The sequence below is a fragment of the Antechinus flavipes genome, chromosome 5 (assembly GCF_016432865.1).
Source record: "Antechinus flavipes isolate AdamAnt ecotype Samford, QLD, Australia chromosome 5, AdamAnt_v2, whole genome shotgun sequence".
Classification (NCBI taxonomy): Eukaryota; Metazoa; Chordata; class Mammalia; order Dasyuromorphia; family Dasyuridae; genus Antechinus; species Antechinus flavipes.
Genome location: NC_067402.1, coordinates 207,210,791 through 207,228,509, shown reverse-complemented (window position 1 = coordinate 207,228,509; position 17,719 = coordinate 207,210,791). Strand labels below are relative to the sequence as shown.

Below are 17,719 nucleotides of genomic sequence, written 5' to 3'. Positions count from 1 at the left end.
CGGGGTCACTCAATATTCCTCCTATGTTGGTACAAGTAAGTTGATGGTGCTTTTAATTTAGAAATACAGGGAAGGATGGGGTTTGCTGGAGGGGGGAGGGGGCGGGAATCAACAAAATAAAATGGTATGTTCCTGGAGTCCATAAAATACCGGACAGGAAAAAGGTTTTATTTTATTTTTCAGCACATATCATCTCCAGTAGCTCTTCGAGGCCAACAACTATTACACCGATGTACATCGGTTTGGGTAGGATAGTACAAAAGTCCAGTCTCTCTACTAGAGGGGAAAAAACATGGCTGCCCTGTCTGGGCACGTGTACAGAAGGCTGAGGGCGACCCTGGCAGAATCAATATCCGTGCACGACCAAAAGTGATTCGTCAGAATTTCACCAGCTCCAAGACCCAGAGATCCCCGCGCCCGCGGCCCGCTTTACCCAACCTACGAATCCCAGCATTCATTTCTCTCTCCGAGAAGGAAAGGGGCAATTTGGGAGAGATGGGGAGATGTGTACTGATAGAAGCTGACAGTGACATCGGCCAATCAGACCGTGTCTGCATGTGACGTCTACGGTGCATGGTGGGATTCGTAGTCTTCGTGCGGCTACACTTAAGGTGCCGCAGGCCACGCGTCCCATACGAAAGACAGGCAAGCCCTTACTCTCAACTTCGGCTAGATTCCCTCATTAACACAGCGCTGGGGCTTTATCTTTTTCTTCACGTCCAAAATCCCGTACTTTTACCCCCCAAATTATGCGCATGACGCTCAAGCCCATCCATTACCGTTTCCTAACTCATTCCTGCCTAACCTGCATCCCCGCGCCCTTTAACCGTCGCTTGGAAGTCTCGAGAGAACACCTCTCTCTCCGTCCCAGTCACGCCTTACGCACGGTCGTCCCCACGCAGACTGACACGCCCCTGGGCCAATTGGATAGCCACCCATCCGGGCCGCTGCGGGGGCGCGCTCGCCGGAGCCTCTGTGACCCTTGACCCCGAGTTTCCGTACTCCTTTGGTACTTAAGTACGCAGCGGGAGCCGCGGTTGCCGTCGCCCCCGGAGTGCAGGAGGCGGGATTTGGCCGCTTGCCTCAGGGAGGAAGGGAGCGAGCGAGAGGCCAGAGCAGGACCGTCTGGCTCCCGAGAAAGGCCCTCGCCGGACTTCCCGCCCCCCCCACCCCCTCCCCGCCGCCCATGAGACCGGCCCCTCGCGAGCCGCGCTGTCGTTAGGCGGGCCGCGCCGCTTTCTCTGCTCCTCCTGGGACAGGCCCGCGCTCCGCCGGGGAGGGGGCAGCCCTTGGAGGCGCCTCCCTCGTCACCGCCGCCGCAGCCCCGGGAGCGGGAGCGGGCCGGGCCGCGAGCCCCGGAGCTAGGGGGGGAGGAAGAGGAGGAGGAGGAGGAGGAAGGAGTCTCGGCATCGGCGGGCCGCGCGGACCGAAGCCGTCAACATGGCGAGCGCCTCGTACCACATCTCCAATCTGCTGGAGAAGATGACATCCAGCGACAAGGACTTCAGGTGAGGCCTCGAGAGCCGTGCGGTGCCCCACCCCTGCAGCGCCGCCGCCGCCGCCCTCCCGCCGCGAGGGCCCGGGCACAACCCGGAGCCCCGATCGATTGCCGGGGTCGGCGTGAGGGGGGGGGGCGGGGGGGGGGAAGGTCGAGCCGCCCTCCCGCTCGGGGCAATCACTGGAGGCCAGGTCTCTCCCGAGGCTCTAGGCCGCCCCTCGGGGGAGGCGCTGTGCTCCCAAGCTGGCCGTCCTCGGGAAGGGAGGAAGGAGCGAGGTGGGGCGCGGGGAACGGTTGGATTCATTGGAGGGTTGGGGGCGCCGGGGGCGGGGGTGCGGGAAACTTGCCCAGGAAGAAGCCTGTTGGTGCCTATTTTCTTTCCCGCCAGCATCCTTTCCCCCTCCCCCTCTCCTGTTAAATTAAATAGGGGGTTGAAATCTGGATTTCTTAATTGCTCTGGAGCTTGGTCCTGATCTCGAGTCGGTGCCCTCCTGAGTCTGAGGCCCGGCGGGAGAGAGGGAGCACTTGGGAGGCCGATCCCTTTGGCACTGCGCGAGTTTGTTCTGCAAGGGCCTATGTGCATGTGCTTTCGGCCACTCCATGAGGAGGGATCGCGCTTTCCATTTTAAAAACACTTTGCTCCTTGTCCTACCTTAAGCTGGAATTCGCTATTAGCGCCTTATAAATGCTTGTGGAACGAGGCTACTCTGTTAAAGTCAGGGTCACCGACTTTCCCTCCATCTACCAATGCTGGGAGGATTATTTCGTGCTTATCTTGACACCTTGTTCTACCTTAGAGCATTTGTCTGGCCTTCGGTCCTAGTAGCAGATCCTAGAATAAAATGATGGCAAGGAACATTTATTCATGGAAAAGAGAAGATGATTCGAAAGAAAATCCCTGTGATGCTCAAATTTTATGATATAAAGCTTTTTGGGATGAATCGTGTGTGTGTCTGGATAGCCTGAGTTCAGTTACGTTGTGGGTGAAAAAGCTTTTGCTCTTTGTGTATTATTTCTTCTCTCCCGCCACCCCCCATTTTCTCCTGCCTCCCTCTTTCCTCTCCTCCCCTTTCCTTCCCCCTCCCCCCCCATTAAAATATACGAGTTCTGCTATGCACTGGAGCAGTGTTTTTTATTTCATGAAACAAGAAGGTCCTGAGAAAAAGAAGTTTTTGTGATTCTAATGTAATTAAATTGTATACATACGATCTTCAGTGATTAGAACTCTGGTTCTGATACTTTCTGACCACATAGATTTTTGGTTTTTTAAAGTAATTTTGCTCCACCAGGAACTTTGTTACATATGCAAGATTTAACAATTGAATAATCCTGAGAGTTCGTTCTTGGATTGATTATTGTTTTCTGAAAACGTTATTTGCTTTATAATTATCGGTCAAAGTAAAAAGTTTAGCTTTTAAAACTAAAATGTTATATATATTTTTTGAACTCTTTTTTTTTTTTTTTTTTTTTTTTGGTTTTCAACTTGTCACTGAAACTTAAGTATTTTCATTTGGAAACTTTTTACATATTGAGCAAGTAAGTGTGTGGTGTGATTAAAAACTTAACTTTCTATTGTAGTTTGCTTCTTAAAAATACCCAAAGTGCACTTCTGTTGGTGTTGAGTTTCAGATTTAATATTTCTCAAGGTGGTGGTGGGGAGATCTATCTGTAACCTTGAAGCATATGGTAAAACACATTGGAACAATTCTAAATGGTTTTTACAAGTGTCTTTCTATAAGAAAAATAAAATAAGTTATTTATGGATTTTTAAAATGTTTTCCCTTTTAAAAGTAAGCAATGAAGACTTATAGAGGAAAGTAAATAGAAGATTTGTGGTATGCCCTAATCCCTTATACTTAATATATGTTTAGTAATCATTTGTTGAAATTCCAGTGTTCTTGAAATCAATTGGAGAAAGCTATTTTGGGGTAATAAGTATCTTCTTGTTGTCTAAAATTTTCCAGAATATTGTTTAGAGGATTAATTATTCTTTAAAACATAAGGGGAAAGATGTTATTGAATTTCCAAGCATTCCTTAATCTCTAAATATTTTAGCAAATATCTTGATAATTTGGCTTAATTTAAGATTTTTACTTTTCTTCCATTTGAAATATTTTGATCTGAGTATCTAGTTATCTGATGAAACTTTTAATCTAAAATATTTTAAATGGAACATGTAATGTCTCTAATTTTAGTATTGATGGGAGTAGTAGAATTGGGTGGGATTGAAGAGGCCATTCCATCCAATATCCCCTCAGTTTACTGGTGATTTGTTAAGGTCATAGCAGGGATAAGCATCAGAAGTAGGGTTTGAATCTAGGTTCAGAACTCTGAGTCAGATTATGACTCTTTCCATCATTCCATGAAATGAGTTTATTGAATTTGATGTTCCTTTCTGCTTCAAATTCTGTGAATTTTGGTTCTAAATTCATGTTAGACTATAAGACATCAAGAGTATAATGGAACCAGTCCTAAATAGCATAAACTGCTGATGATTAAATTTTCAGTGTGACCATTTTTACCTCAGAATTTGGCAAGTGACACAAATTAAAGCTTATTTTATTAGGAATTTAGTTTGGTTTTGATTGTCTAGACTTTTTTGGTTTTGTTTTGTTTGTTTTTTGATTGTTTAGAATTTTAAAAAGTGGTAGAGATTAGACTTAAAAAGGTGGCCTGTCCTTTTAGAGCTAGTTAATAGACATTTGCCAGCACACCCCCTAATAGTAGACAAAAAAATTTAGCAACAAATATTGCAAGGTGTGCAGCCTATTATTGTAAATATGGAAAAAATGGAAAACAATAAAGTGGGGTGCATATAGTTTTAAAAAAGTATTTTTAAAGAAAAAAATCTGACCTGAAAATTTAGGCCAAGTTGCTTTTTTTTTTTTTTTTTAAGCTAGGCAATTTAATTTGATGTTAACTTTTTCATTTCTAAAGAAGAAAGGTAAAGATTGTGTAGTTTAACTTTTTTACATATATATATTATTATCTTAATGAAATCTATATACTTTTAAAGTTCTTAAAAGTGGTTTAAGATAAATTTCATATGTCTGTATATGGAAGTGAACAGGTTTGTCCCTGGTATTTGCCTAACATCATAATCTTTATTGGAATGCTCAGGAACTTTCTAAATGAGTGAGGCAATGAACATAAATTAGTCTTTTTTTTTTTTTTTTCTTATCCCTTTTGTAAATTAAAGAAATACTTAATGCACTAATTAGTGTATCAGAGAAACTACTGGGTGAAGACAGTTGTGACCTGTTTGGTGACTCCTTGTGTTTTTCAGACTTATATGTATTTAGACTTTTGCTAAGGGGATGAAGGGACTTTTGATGGGATAGTTGTAGTATGCAAGTAAACTAGAGCTGCTTGTTCATGTGTGGTTCAAGAAATATGTTAACCAGTGTGCTTTGCTTCCCTAAGATTTTTATCCGAACAGATTGATACCTTTCTATGGCTTCTTGGTGACTTGATCTGGAATTGAGATTAAGGTCTTTTGCTTTATGGCAACACTGGACTTTGTCTTCCCCATCTCCTTTGTTTACATTTTCGGCTAAAAAAATTTAACTAACTTTAAAACTTTTGTATTGCATTTGTGATCCATAGTAAATGTTACTGCAAACTACCTGCATCAAAGAGCATTGGAGTGAGTCCTGCAGCAGTCATTTATACTTGATGGTGGCATATGACTATGAATTACTCCAAGAATAAAATTCTTAGAAGTGTGATTTTAGTATGCTTTTTCACAAATTAATTTAAGAAAGAGTGAAAAGTTGTCCAGTTCTTTGACACCTCCTTTTCATCACCATATAGTTGTTCAGTTTAACAAATATTGAAGTAACTACTGTTTTCAATGCACTGGAATTAACAAGATGGAAAAAACTTCTACTTTCATGAAATTTATAATCCGAAAGGAAATATAAGACGAGCACTCTTGGTTTTTATTTTTTTCCTCTCATACTTCTCTAATTATCCCATGATGGCCTCATAATATTGGATGCATAAGTGCTAAATAAATACCTATAGAGCATCACTTGAAAGCATTGTCTTTTATAGTATCTTTGGACTCTGCTGTTAGACTGATATTCCTTACAAGAATAAGATTAAACAGAGATGTGTATGTAATTTTTTTTTTAGTAAGGTTAAAACAAAATTTATTTTGAAAAAGCTACCTTATGGATAATCTACACATGGATGAAGGATTTTTTTTTTCTTGAGGCAAATGAGAAAGTTGTGCATAGTGTTTAGCCACACTGAAATTTTAATTTAGTGAAAAAATTCTGGATTTGAATAAATTTCATAATATTTTAAACAAGATTAGTTTTTAGGCATACAACTCCCCACCCCCCTTCCCTGCCTAGTTAGTTATTGGTGGCATTTTGACTTGGTTGACTTCTCATTTTAAATAAAGGAATTAAATTTCAAATTATTCCCCAACATTTTCCTGCTGTATGTAAGACTCTGTCCTAGGTGCTGAGGGGCCTATTCAGCAATAACATCTAGGTATAGACTTTTTAGAGAAAAATCAGTTTATTATGTGTTTATCATTGTGTGCTTGGTATGAGTGAAACAACAACAAAAAAAAGATTCTGTCCTCAAGGGGCAGATGCATGTAATCTAGTTTGGGGAAATAAACCATATCTGAAAAATTAAATAATGAGGTAATAGAAATTAAGTGGCAAAAGAGTTTTCTGTAAGTTGATAAGGAAATCATTTTGGGCTAAGGAAATCAGGGAAGACAAGTGAGACCTTAACTCAGGCCAGAAGATAGATTGGGAGGAAAAAATTCCAGGTGGAAGAAATACATAAGTAAATAAATTAAGGATTGGGAAATAGAACTTTCAGGGAATAATAAAAGGAAATGACTGACATAAGTATAGAACTTTCTATCTTGTAGACATTCTACAGAGAAGGAAACTGAAATGTGGAGAAAGTGGTCTATTTGTCCAAGAGCTGATATCAGCTTAGCTTGTATGATACGGAGTCCATTGTAATTATATGTTAGATATTTGTAAGAGCAGCTATTCTTAATTTTTTTTTTTATGGTAGTGAACCCTACAAAGGAAGCCATTGAAAGAGTTCTCAAAACATTAACCTCCCCCCCACAAAAAAACAACAAAAAAAAAACCAACCAACAGGACCTAATGTTAATACTTGATGGGGAAGAATAGTAGTAAAAAAGAAAAGAAAAAAAGAAAGGTTATAGTCACACATATAGTCCTTTAAATTCTAGGCAGTAGCACTGAATGCTTTTTTGTTGTTGTTGTTTATTTGTTATTGTTTTTAAACATAATAGTGGCATGATGAAACCTATTTTAGAAAGATTAATTTAGGAGCATTGTGCAGGATGATTCATAGTGGGGTAAAGGATTGTGTCAGGCCATTTGAATCTATTTCAGTTCAGGTCCAGGTTTCTGTCTATATTTTAAATTTTAAATTTGTGCACAAATAACCATTCTTAAGCATACAGTCATGTGTTAAATAAACAACAAAGACCTAGCATATAAGTCTTGATAACGTCAAAATTATATTTTATTTCCCAGTTTGTTACCCAATTGTGATAATTTGGCATAAATGTAAGTAGTTAATATAAAAGGTAATTTTTAGTTTCATAATTAATTTTTCTCCCTTTTTTGATCAGTGGATTTGTAATCAGCTTAAATTTTAAGAGTTTTCTTTGATATCATGTATAACTTAGTCATTATCCTTCCTCTGACTTTCTAATAGTTTGGATTTTCTTTGAGAGGTTAAAATGCTTTTCCCATTTGTTTCTATCTTACTTGTTTTTGTCTTAATTATTCCCATAAAAATGCTTTTTATCATTTGTGAATACCTTTGGAATCCAGACATTGGACTCAAAAATTATTCCAATTTTTCTGCTTTTTTCTGGTATAGTCTCTTGTTTGAAGAATACCTTTGGGGTTTGGTGGCAGAAAGCTACTCTAGTCTTCCAAAAATATTTTTCATCCTGCTATCCCTCTCTCCCCCCCCCCCTTTTTAAAAAATCTCTTTTCCCTGCCCTGTGTCCTTAAATAGTCTATTTTAGAGTTTTCCTTTTTTCTGCCCACAATTCATGACTTTTTCAAGGTGTTAAAAGGCTCCAAAGCAAGACGACTTCCTAGATTTCTGGATTCTCTTGTTGGTCCGGAGAATGTGAATAGCTTTTGAATGCACAAGATTCTTAGGGTGTAGGAGTAGGAAGATTGATGTTAGGGTTAAGTGAATGGGAGAAGGGACAGTTTAGAGAACTTGTGTTTAGATGGTATCCTGTCCCCTCATCTCCAGTAAGGTTGGGTTGGGGAGGGGGAAGGTAATGTGGATAAGAGGAAATTGACTGTAGCACTTTTGACTTAGCTACTTGTAGTCACCCTAAAATGATTCTTAAAGAAGTCACTTAACCATTCTGGGCTTTGGTTTAGTTATCTATAAAATGAGGGGATTGGATTAGATGTTGGGTCAACTATATTTTTACTCTAATTCATATCATAACAGTTAGGGGTTAGCCTAAGGTAATGAATAATTTCATTGACAAAGGAAACCCTATTGTACAACTCCTCAAAGCCAATAGCAACAAACTCTTTCTTACTTGCTCTTGATGTTCCCTTTCCTTTCAAAGCAATTACAGCTCTTTCATTCCAAAATTGGTAACAAAAGACTTAAATTCAAAACACAAAATTTCCAGATAAAGCTAATGCTTTAGTATAAATAAATTTGTTAAAATCAAACCAAATTTCATGCTAGAGACATGTGACTTAAAGATCTTTCTGCTTTTTGCCATAAAAAATTTCATCTTTTACTGGTCAGTTTTATAATGATGAGACTGTCCACATTTTACTGGACTACTTCTTGGAAGACAAATAGAGCAGTTCGTTGCTCGACTTGTACTTTTTTAAAAGCCTTTTCTATCTTGCTATAAGCTCCACCAGAGATTGAAATCTATTTGTTTAGCCTTAACAAGTTATGGAGATTTCTATGCTATGAGTCAGTTTAATGAGTGTTAAAATCTAAATAAATAACAATTCATTTATATTCTTTGTAACACATGTTAGAGAAGGGCTGATTGAGTTGATCAGAGTTGGAGTAACATTAATGGAAACAAGAAGTATTCAGTGAGGTGCCTAGTTATAGTGTGACAAGCGATAGACTGGGGAAACTGAGCTTTTGAGCATATGGGTAGATTAAGCAATTGCCTACTAAATTGGGACCAAACCACTTCAACTTGGGCTGCATCTATATATAGGGGAAGACAGACTTTTATACATCATAAATAATCAAGTAAGTTAATTAATTAAAAGGAAATAATATAATCTTGGATAATGTATTTGAAAGATTAGGGACCTTCCAAGTCAGCAGGGGAAGTATGAGCAGGCATAAGGTTTCCGCAATCAGAAAAACAGGTCTCATTTCCATTTGTATGTAAATAATCAAAAGCACATGAATAAATAACTGATTCGTTTGGGGGCTTGTATAAAACATATGTGTTTCCTTGAGATCATTAATAGTGAGAAAACTTGCAACAATCTGAGTTTCTGTGGTCATTATAACCCTAGGTTCTTGGTTGAGGATCTCTAAGCAGCAGAGGTGGTTGGGTTTCCTAAACACACAAGGCTAGGACAAACAATATGTTTTCTCCCAATTACCATAATTGAATAAAGTTTTCTCACAGGGCAGAAATTGTACTTAGACCCTTAATTGAATAGAAAGGAACTGAGCTAGCTCCTGAATTGAGTCACAAGTGGGGTCTATGTGGTTTACTCAATTACAACCAGCACTTGTTGCTCCAATTCCAATTCAATAGTTGTAGTTGATTGAGGCTTGACCCCTGGTTGCAACAAAGCTGACATTTGATAGATGGCTGAACAGTTAACTAAGGAATTTTACTTAGGTATAGCATGAAAAGGATTTTTTAGAGAGGATGTAATAGTGATTCAATTGAGTTTAATTTTCTAGTCTCTGTTGGTTGGCTACTATCATCAGAATCCTGAATTTAAGTAGCTTGAGGAAGGCACTCCCAATTCTTTATGGCCTGCTTTTTGTCCATAGAAAAGTAGGAAGGTACCCTCAGTAGTTTGAGCCTTAAGTCCCTGGACTATTAAGTCCTGAGGATTGTTTTAGTATATTTTTAAGAAATAGATAGATATAGGGGCAACTAAGTGATGGAGTTGATAGAACACCAGCCCTGAAGTCAGGAGGACTTGAGTTCAAATGTAGCCTAAGACACTTAACACTGCCTAGGCAAGTCACTTAACTCTAATTTCCTCAACCAAAAAAAGAAAGAAAAAAGAAATAGCTATCGTCCAGCCTGAATGGTGTTAGCTGTTGCTTGTTCAGTAGTTAAATCAATTTGGAATAAACCTCAAATGTTATTTATTTCAATGGGTATCTTGGGGAAAAATCCTACTTAACATAACCAGCAAGTAATCATCCAGCTTTTGCTTGAAGATTTTTGCTGAGGTGGAAGCCAGTATTGCTTTGAGGGCTTTTTATGTAACTAAATGGAAAGTTTTTAATAAAGACTTAAATAAAATAAAAAGTAATTAGGAAGGGACAAGAATGAAAAATAGAAATGATGATTTTAGGAAATTTCTTCTTGGCATAATACATGTTACATTTATTATATAATTGGTAGTACATCTGTATTTGACTAGCAAATATCAAATGAGGTAATAATTGTGCTTTGCAAACCTTAAAGCAATAACTGCTAACTTACTGTTACTATAGTATGAACAGTCCTTAATTTCTTTGTAAGAATATTGTAAGGTAATAAGTCAACTATTATATTAAGTGTATATTATATTGCTAGTACTGGTGCCGGAAATACAAATTCAGAAATGAGAATAGTACCTGGGATCAAGGTGTGTAAAGGGATTGGAAAGGCAGATGGGGGCTAACAATATTGGGAATCATGAAGAGCTTCTTGACTGATACAGCACTTGGTCTAAGTGTTGAAGATATGCTTGAGGTTCCAAGAGAGGCCAAGGAGAAATCCAAACTTGGGCAATAGTCTATGCAAAGGCCAGGGGTAGGTAATAATAGCATGCTGTCTGATTAAAAAATGATTTAGGCTCCTGGAGAGATCCTTTCATGAACAGCAAGAGGGGAAAAGTATTCATGAGAGCATTCTTTGTAGTCAATTCCTGACTTAAACAGTGTCTCCAAAAATCTTAGTGTAGTTTTAATTTAAATCAAAACTTTTTGGGACAGCTTATATTGTACCAAATAGATTGTACCAAAAGTACATCTACAAATTGGTTCTATTGGATAACTTACAATCTCTCCTCCACCTGCCTCTTTTTAAGTAAAAAAAATTAAACTTTTTTTTTTTTTAAGGTTTTGTTATTCTGTAGTAGAATTGCAATGGACTGAATCCATTAGGTAGCTGAAATAAGAATGAATAGACATGCAACAGAAAATGGGAAAACAGGTTTTAGGCAATATTTCTACAGGATAGAAAAACAATTCAGAAATATTTTACCTTGAATATTGATACATGAGGGAAAGTACAATAATTAGAAAGGAAATCCCTTCCTATTTTTTCAAACATTTAAACAATTAGTTCCCTCTAAATTAGCTGTAACCATACTTTCCAGCTTGTTATTTCTTAGGCATGATGCTTTATTTATGGCTCCTTCTCTTTGTATTAATTCTCTCCTGCGTTTAGTGTGCTCTCCTATTTTTACCTGTAACTTTCAGAATTTCTTGCTCTTAAGCCTCTGTTCTAGAGCACTACCTCTTGTAGGAATCCCTTTGTTCTTTAGCTGATAGTGCCTGCCCTTATCAAAAGTTGTCTTCTTTGTATTATCTAGCATATTTGTATTTTTTCTCCTTTGTTAAACTATAACCTCTTAGAGGGCAGGTACTTTAAAAGTAGTTTCCTAAGTGTTTTGCAGAGTATATTGTACTTAGTAAGATCTTAAATGCTTTTTGTTTGATTTGATAAATGAGATTTGTGGTGATTTATGACTTTCTTTTTTTTTTTCCTATCACTAGCACTACTGTGTATTTCACCTTGCAGATTAAGTAGAGGGAAGAAGAGAGTATCCTGAGGTAATGGGATAAATGTTAGAAGAGATAGAGATTGAAAAAGACTAGTGTATATTTTTGATTGTAGCTGAAACTGAATTTTTTTTTTTTTGAGGGTAAAAAAGAAATGAGGACTTTAAGGTTTGTGAATAAGTTATTTGGGGGAAGGAGCACAAAGTAATAGAAAAAAACATAATTGATCATTCATATCTATATCCCTGTTTCAAGAGTATCTTTGTTCAACTGGCATTTCAATCTGCCTCTAGGGTAGCTTTTGTACAGGTGGTGTAACTTTCTTAAAAGAAGTTAATAGTTCTGAGTATGTTACTGGTTTGTCATTGGAAAAGAGTGTTCCCGAGCTTTCTGACTATGAGGACATTAAAAAAGCTTAAAAAATTTTTTTAAGTTACATGTAAAACCATTTTTTAAACATTTTTTAAAATTTTGAGTTGTAAATTATCTCTCTTCCCTCCTTGAGAAGGCAAGCATGTTTACATGTGTAGTCATGCAAAGGATATTCCCATATTAGCCATGTTGAGAGAAAACACACAAATAAAAATAAAGTTTTTTTAAAGTATGCTTCAATCTGCAATATTTCCTTTCTCTGGAGGGTGGGGAGCATTTTTCATTAAGAATGGAAAATTTGGAATTGTCTTATTATTGTATTGCTGAAAATAGATAAGTCATTCATAGTTGATAATTGTATGATTTTATATTACTATGTACAATGTTCTGATTCTGCTCATTTCACTTTCTATGAGTACATATCAGTCTTTCCAGGTTTTTCTGAAACCATCCTGCTTGTCATTTCTTACATGATGTAATAATATTCCATCACAATTTATATAGCGCAACTTATTCCTCCATTTCCCAATTGATGGGTATACAAGGACATTCTTAATAACTATAGCAGTGACCTGTGGGTCTTGTGATCTACATGTAGATCCCTTTAAGAGCTAGCAGCTCGAGCTTTTAATATGTTGCTATATTATTTTTAAGCTAAATAATGAACATATTGAAATTTTATTAGTAACCAAGTGTATGTTACTGTTAGCATATCTCATGACATTGTTAATGTTGGACAGTTTGATAACTAGAATAACTCACTGTATATTTCTCTTCTTCCCAACTTTCTGGTTATTGTTGAGTAGCACTATCTTCCCAGTTACCTAGGATTAATAACCTTACTATTACACCTTTGCTCCTTATTCTTTGAATGCATAGCCAACATTTTGTCAAATCTTATGGTTTATTAGCCACATTTCTTGAATTTGTCTCCTCTCCATTCACACATCTGCTAACTAGTGCTAAACTTCAGCCATTCCTTCCCTCTGAACAGATAAATTGAACTCCCTTAAATCATCTAATCAAAATATGTTAATGTTGGCAAATATAACAAGCTGATTAAAGAAAAAACCCAAACAGTTCAAGTTAAAAAAATTAAAATGCAGTAACTATAATTTTGAAAACCTCAAGTTATAAATTTATTGTTTTAAATTTGTTATAAATCAAATTACGTGTTTGAATTGGACGAATGAATGTATAACCAATTTGAAGAAGAAATCCACTTGAACAGTTGATGCAAGTAAAGACAATAGAAAGTTGATAGCAGTATTACAGAATCGGAAAATAAGTCTTAATCTAGAAAATACCAACCACATTTTGTATGATTGGGTTTCACAAGTACTGCTATTGATAGAGGAAAAATCACTGTATATTTGAATGCTTTAGTGCCAGTTCACAAAAACCCTTATTTTGAAATGACATATTTGACATATTTGTTCAGAATATTTAACATGAGAATTTATCCAGAGAAAATTAAGTGCCTTCAAACCTAAAATTTTTTTTTTCAGAAATTCTGTCAATACCAAAAACATTGTTTTTCCTTATATGGACTTAATTTTAAAAATTGCTTAGGACCAAAAAGCTTCATTTATAGGAGAAACTTTGGCCTAACTATTGATCTTATAGAAATGATGCCTGAAGACATGGAAAACAGCATTCCATTTGCAGATGATATGTGGGGCTCATGTGTATAAACTTGTGTTCAGTTGAGAAACTAAAATCTTTGGGGGAAATACTTATTTGATTATATATGTACAATATGTTGAAATCAGTGTTAGGAAAATCATATTTCAGTACTAAATCAGAAGAAAATAGGAAAATTGTATGTTTACTAATGGCTCAATTGATGGTAGGGCAAAATGCAGATTTGCAAGCACTAGTTAAAAAATGTAGACCCCCCTCATGCTTCATAAGTCAAATTAGGAGAAATATGAGAAAGCAGATAGTTTCTCCTCCCCCTCCCCCCCAGTCTTTTGAAGTAAATCACCTTTTTTTTTTTTTTTTTTTTAAGAGGAAGGCTTTTGGCAAAAAATTGTGTGATGGAGGCACATCAGAGAGCAGTGAAATTATTTTAACACTAAAAGATCTTATGTCAAAAGGACATTTGAGTTAAATAAGCAATTGCCAGTTTTCTTGAAGTTAAAATGAGTTTGTTTCAACTTACCTCAAATTTGCTCCTGAAAATAGAATATTTAGTGGACTTTTTTTTTTAATATACTTAAAATTAAGATCCTCAGATTTTATGGTTTATCCAGAACAATATAAAGCTACATTAATGTTACAAATTATTTGCAAAATAATAATTTTGATATGTTTCCATTGTTTAAAAATCTGCCCTCCAAAGGAAAACCCTGTTCATTTATCACTTAATCGTAGCAATTTTCATTTTATTTTAAAAGACCTAGCTGTTTCTAAATGTGAATAAAGAACATAATGCCATGAACAAATGTCACTAACATATTTGATCTTTCTTGACGTAAACAAGAATGGCTAAAATAGGCTTATTATTATAAGTTGAAATAATCATTTGAACTTGAAAATAATATGATTTGCCTTGAGTGTGAATAAGGACTTGGTTTTTTGATAAACCAATATAAATTTATCATTTGTAACATTTTTTGTGAAAGAATTGTTTTTCCATTTTTTGGTTTATTTTTTGCTTTTTAGAATGACAAAATACTTTTCTCTAATTGTAAAATAATTGAGTAGCAGTGTTGCTATGTTTTGAAATTTTTTGATATTAAAACAAGCTCAGCCATCATTAATAGTAATACTGTTATGGCTTTGTAAAGTTATATGAAAGATGATATTTAGCAAATGTTATATTTTTATTTTATGTTTAAGATTTGTGTGTGTTTTTGAGGCTATAGGCCACAAAACATGTAATTAAATAGAAGCTTATATAGGTTTTGGCAGTGACTTGAAAGGCAAGATTCATTTTGCTTAATTAATAGATTGCCTTAATAAGAAAAGTAGATGGATGTGAAAAATATGAGATTTTAGTAATCTATTCAAAAATGACAATGGGCTTGGTTAAAAACTATCTTTTGCTAGATTAAATTATTGTATTTGTTATATACATATTATTACAATTTGATTTATTTTTTGATAGGTTTATGGCAACAAATGATTTGATGACAGAACTACAGAAAGATTCCATTAAGTTGGATGATGATAGTGAAAGAAAAGTAGTGAAAATGATTTTAAAATTGCTGGAAGATAAAAATGGAGAGGTACAAAACTTAGCTGTCAAATGGTAAGTTTATTTACTTTCCCTTTTCATCCATAAACAAGTACTTTGTAATTACTGACAAATAATTTATATTAAAGAAAAATACTATTTTAGTATTTTATTTGCTAAGCAAATTTCCTACTAAAGATACCCGACAAGTAATAATTTTTAATTTTGATTTTATTGTATATGGTAACTTGATTCTATGTCAACAGTTTTCAATGAACATATATTGAATCATGTTTCTTTGAATGGAGAGTAGGGAGGAAACTCTATAGAAATACCTACAAGAGGCATACTACTTGAAAAAGTCAATATACTGGAGGTTAGATCTAAATTTTAGTCAGAGATCATTATTAAATGTGTAACCTCAGGCAAATCACCTCTTATTTATTTATTTTTGGGTGCAATTTTTGAGGATATTGAAAATATGGGGAACTTTTTTTGGAAGAAGAATAGAATACATATTAGTTGCGTAATAAATTTAAAGTACAGTTTCTTCCAATGACTATATTACTCCCTGAAATTTTTGTTTTTGAAATACTGCAAACTAATTTATTTCAGGTAGTTCAATTTGGGAGGCAGGCAAAAAACTTGAAACCATTGGAATTTTTTAGTAAAACACATACCAAAATATTTTCTGGAGAGTGCTAAGCATAGGATTAAGTAATATGAATTGAACTAATTTTTTCACATGGAAGTCTAATGAATCCAATTTTAGGGTTGCCATTATCAATTTCTGTTTTATTCATTTTTGAAGACTTCTCAACTGTTTTGCCTAATTAAAAAAAACCCTCCTTTTTCTGATTTCTAAGACTGGCATATTTCGAAACATTCTTTTTTTATATTCTATGGAGTGAAGTGGAAAGGAAAAGAGAGCATGCTTTGCTTTGAAAAAGTTTTCTTTCTCTTCAATCTGCTGGGTAGCATTTGATAGAATCTCAGACTGTAATCCTAGGCTGTCTAATATGATGTTTGAAAATTCATTTTTAGTATTGCATATTTGTTTTTTCTCTAGACAAGTGTAGTATTAGTTGTGCTGCAATTTATCATGTTTCTATCTTGATTGGCTTACTATACAATTCATCTTTTACTTTAAGATTTTCATTTTATTTATTTGTAGACAAATACTTCTTTCCCTAGGGGCTTATCTTGATCTTTTAAGTTAGACTTAGCTGTTGAACTTACTAAAATTTTTGCTATAGCTACTGAACATAATTTCCATCCATCTTTTATTGCTTGGTTTTTAGAAATCATTTTAGAATGATATAAATACCTTTCTTAAACATGTGTATTCATTGTGAACATTTTTATAGCTCATTTAGAATTTTTGTAATCTTTTTAGCGATGAAACAGAAGCATCTCTAGCCTACAGGCCTATTTCCTTAACTCCAAAATAAGTAAACAAATTCTTAATTTCTGAATTATGTGTATTTCCTTTCAGTATTTGTCAGAGATCTGTCACCTCTTAATTTTTCTAAAGTTTTAGTCATTTCCTTAACTTTATTTTTTATATACAGTTGTTCTAATCAAATCAATTAGGACAAAAGAAGATACATTAAAATAGCCCTTATTAACACTGTTATAGTTTTACTATTTGGATCCTGTCCATTTCCCCCCTATCCAGTGCACCACAGGAAGACCCTTCCCTTCTACCCCCTTGTCTTGGAGCTTGGGCGAGGGAAGGAGGTGGCACAGATAGTAGGACTAATAATATAGTAGCCCAATAAGGCTGGGCACCTCAGATGCTCTTGGGGTTAGGGAGTGGGCCTGCTTCTTCACCACCCCACTGGCTTGTTGGGAGATGATTGAACTTCACAAGGTTATATGGACACTGTTAATATAAAAATTATTTTCATCTCTGCTTTTCTGGACTTATGAAGACATTGACATCTTTTACAGAAACCCTTATTCTTTAGGTGTAGTTTCAAGTAAATTATAGGGGAATTGAATTTTTGAAATAGATCATCCGGCGCATAGAATTTGAGAGAGAGAGAGTGTGAGTGTGTGTGTGAGAGAGAGAGAGAGAGAGAGAGAGAGAGAGAGAGAGAGAGAGAGAGAGTGTGTGTGTGTGTGAGTGTGGGTGTGGGTGTGGGTGTGGGTGTGGGTGTGTTAAATGATACTTTATTTTGAAAGGAAGTCTTAGGCTGCAATGCATTCTATACCAAACTACTTGCCTTTTCAGTGGAGGGAATGGGGAGAGAGAGAGAGAATTTGAAACTCAGAATTTTTATAAAATGAATTTTAAAAATTGTCTTTACATGTAATTGGGGAAAAAAAGAAAAAAAATATAATAGCTTTTTATTTTTCAAAATACATGCAAAGATGGTTTTCAACACTTATCCTAAAACCATGTATTCCAAATTTTTCTCCCTCCCTCCTCTTCTACCCCTTCCTTTAGACAGCAAGTAATCCAATATAGATTAAACATGTGTAATTCGTTTATATATATTTCCATATTTGTCATGCTGCATAAGAAAAATCAGATCAAAAAGGGAAAAAAAGAAAGAAAAGGCAAGCCAATACCAACAATAACAAAGGTGAAAATACTATTTTGTGATCCACACTCAGTTCCCATAGTCCTCTCTCTGGATACAGATGTCTCTCTCCATCACAAGTCT

General features: G+C 35.8%; 1 protein-coding gene across 1 annotated transcript in view; it reads left to right on the top strand.

Annotated features, from left to right (window-relative positions):
• Positions 1 to 990: 990 nt before the first annotated feature.
• CAND1 (cullin associated and neddylation dissociated 1) overlaps positions 991 to 17,719 on the top strand; it is a 43,965-nt gene continuing 27,236 nt past the window's right edge. Inside the window, exons 1-2 of the mRNA XM_051963218.1 lie at positions 991 to 1,508; positions 14,979 to 15,122. Coding sequence (XP_051819178.1) covers positions 1,441 to 1,508; positions 14,979 to 15,122 — 212 coding nt within the window. The 5' untranslated portion in view covers positions 991 to 1,440. The remainder of the gene's footprint in view (positions 1,509 to 14,978; positions 15,123 to 17,719) is intronic.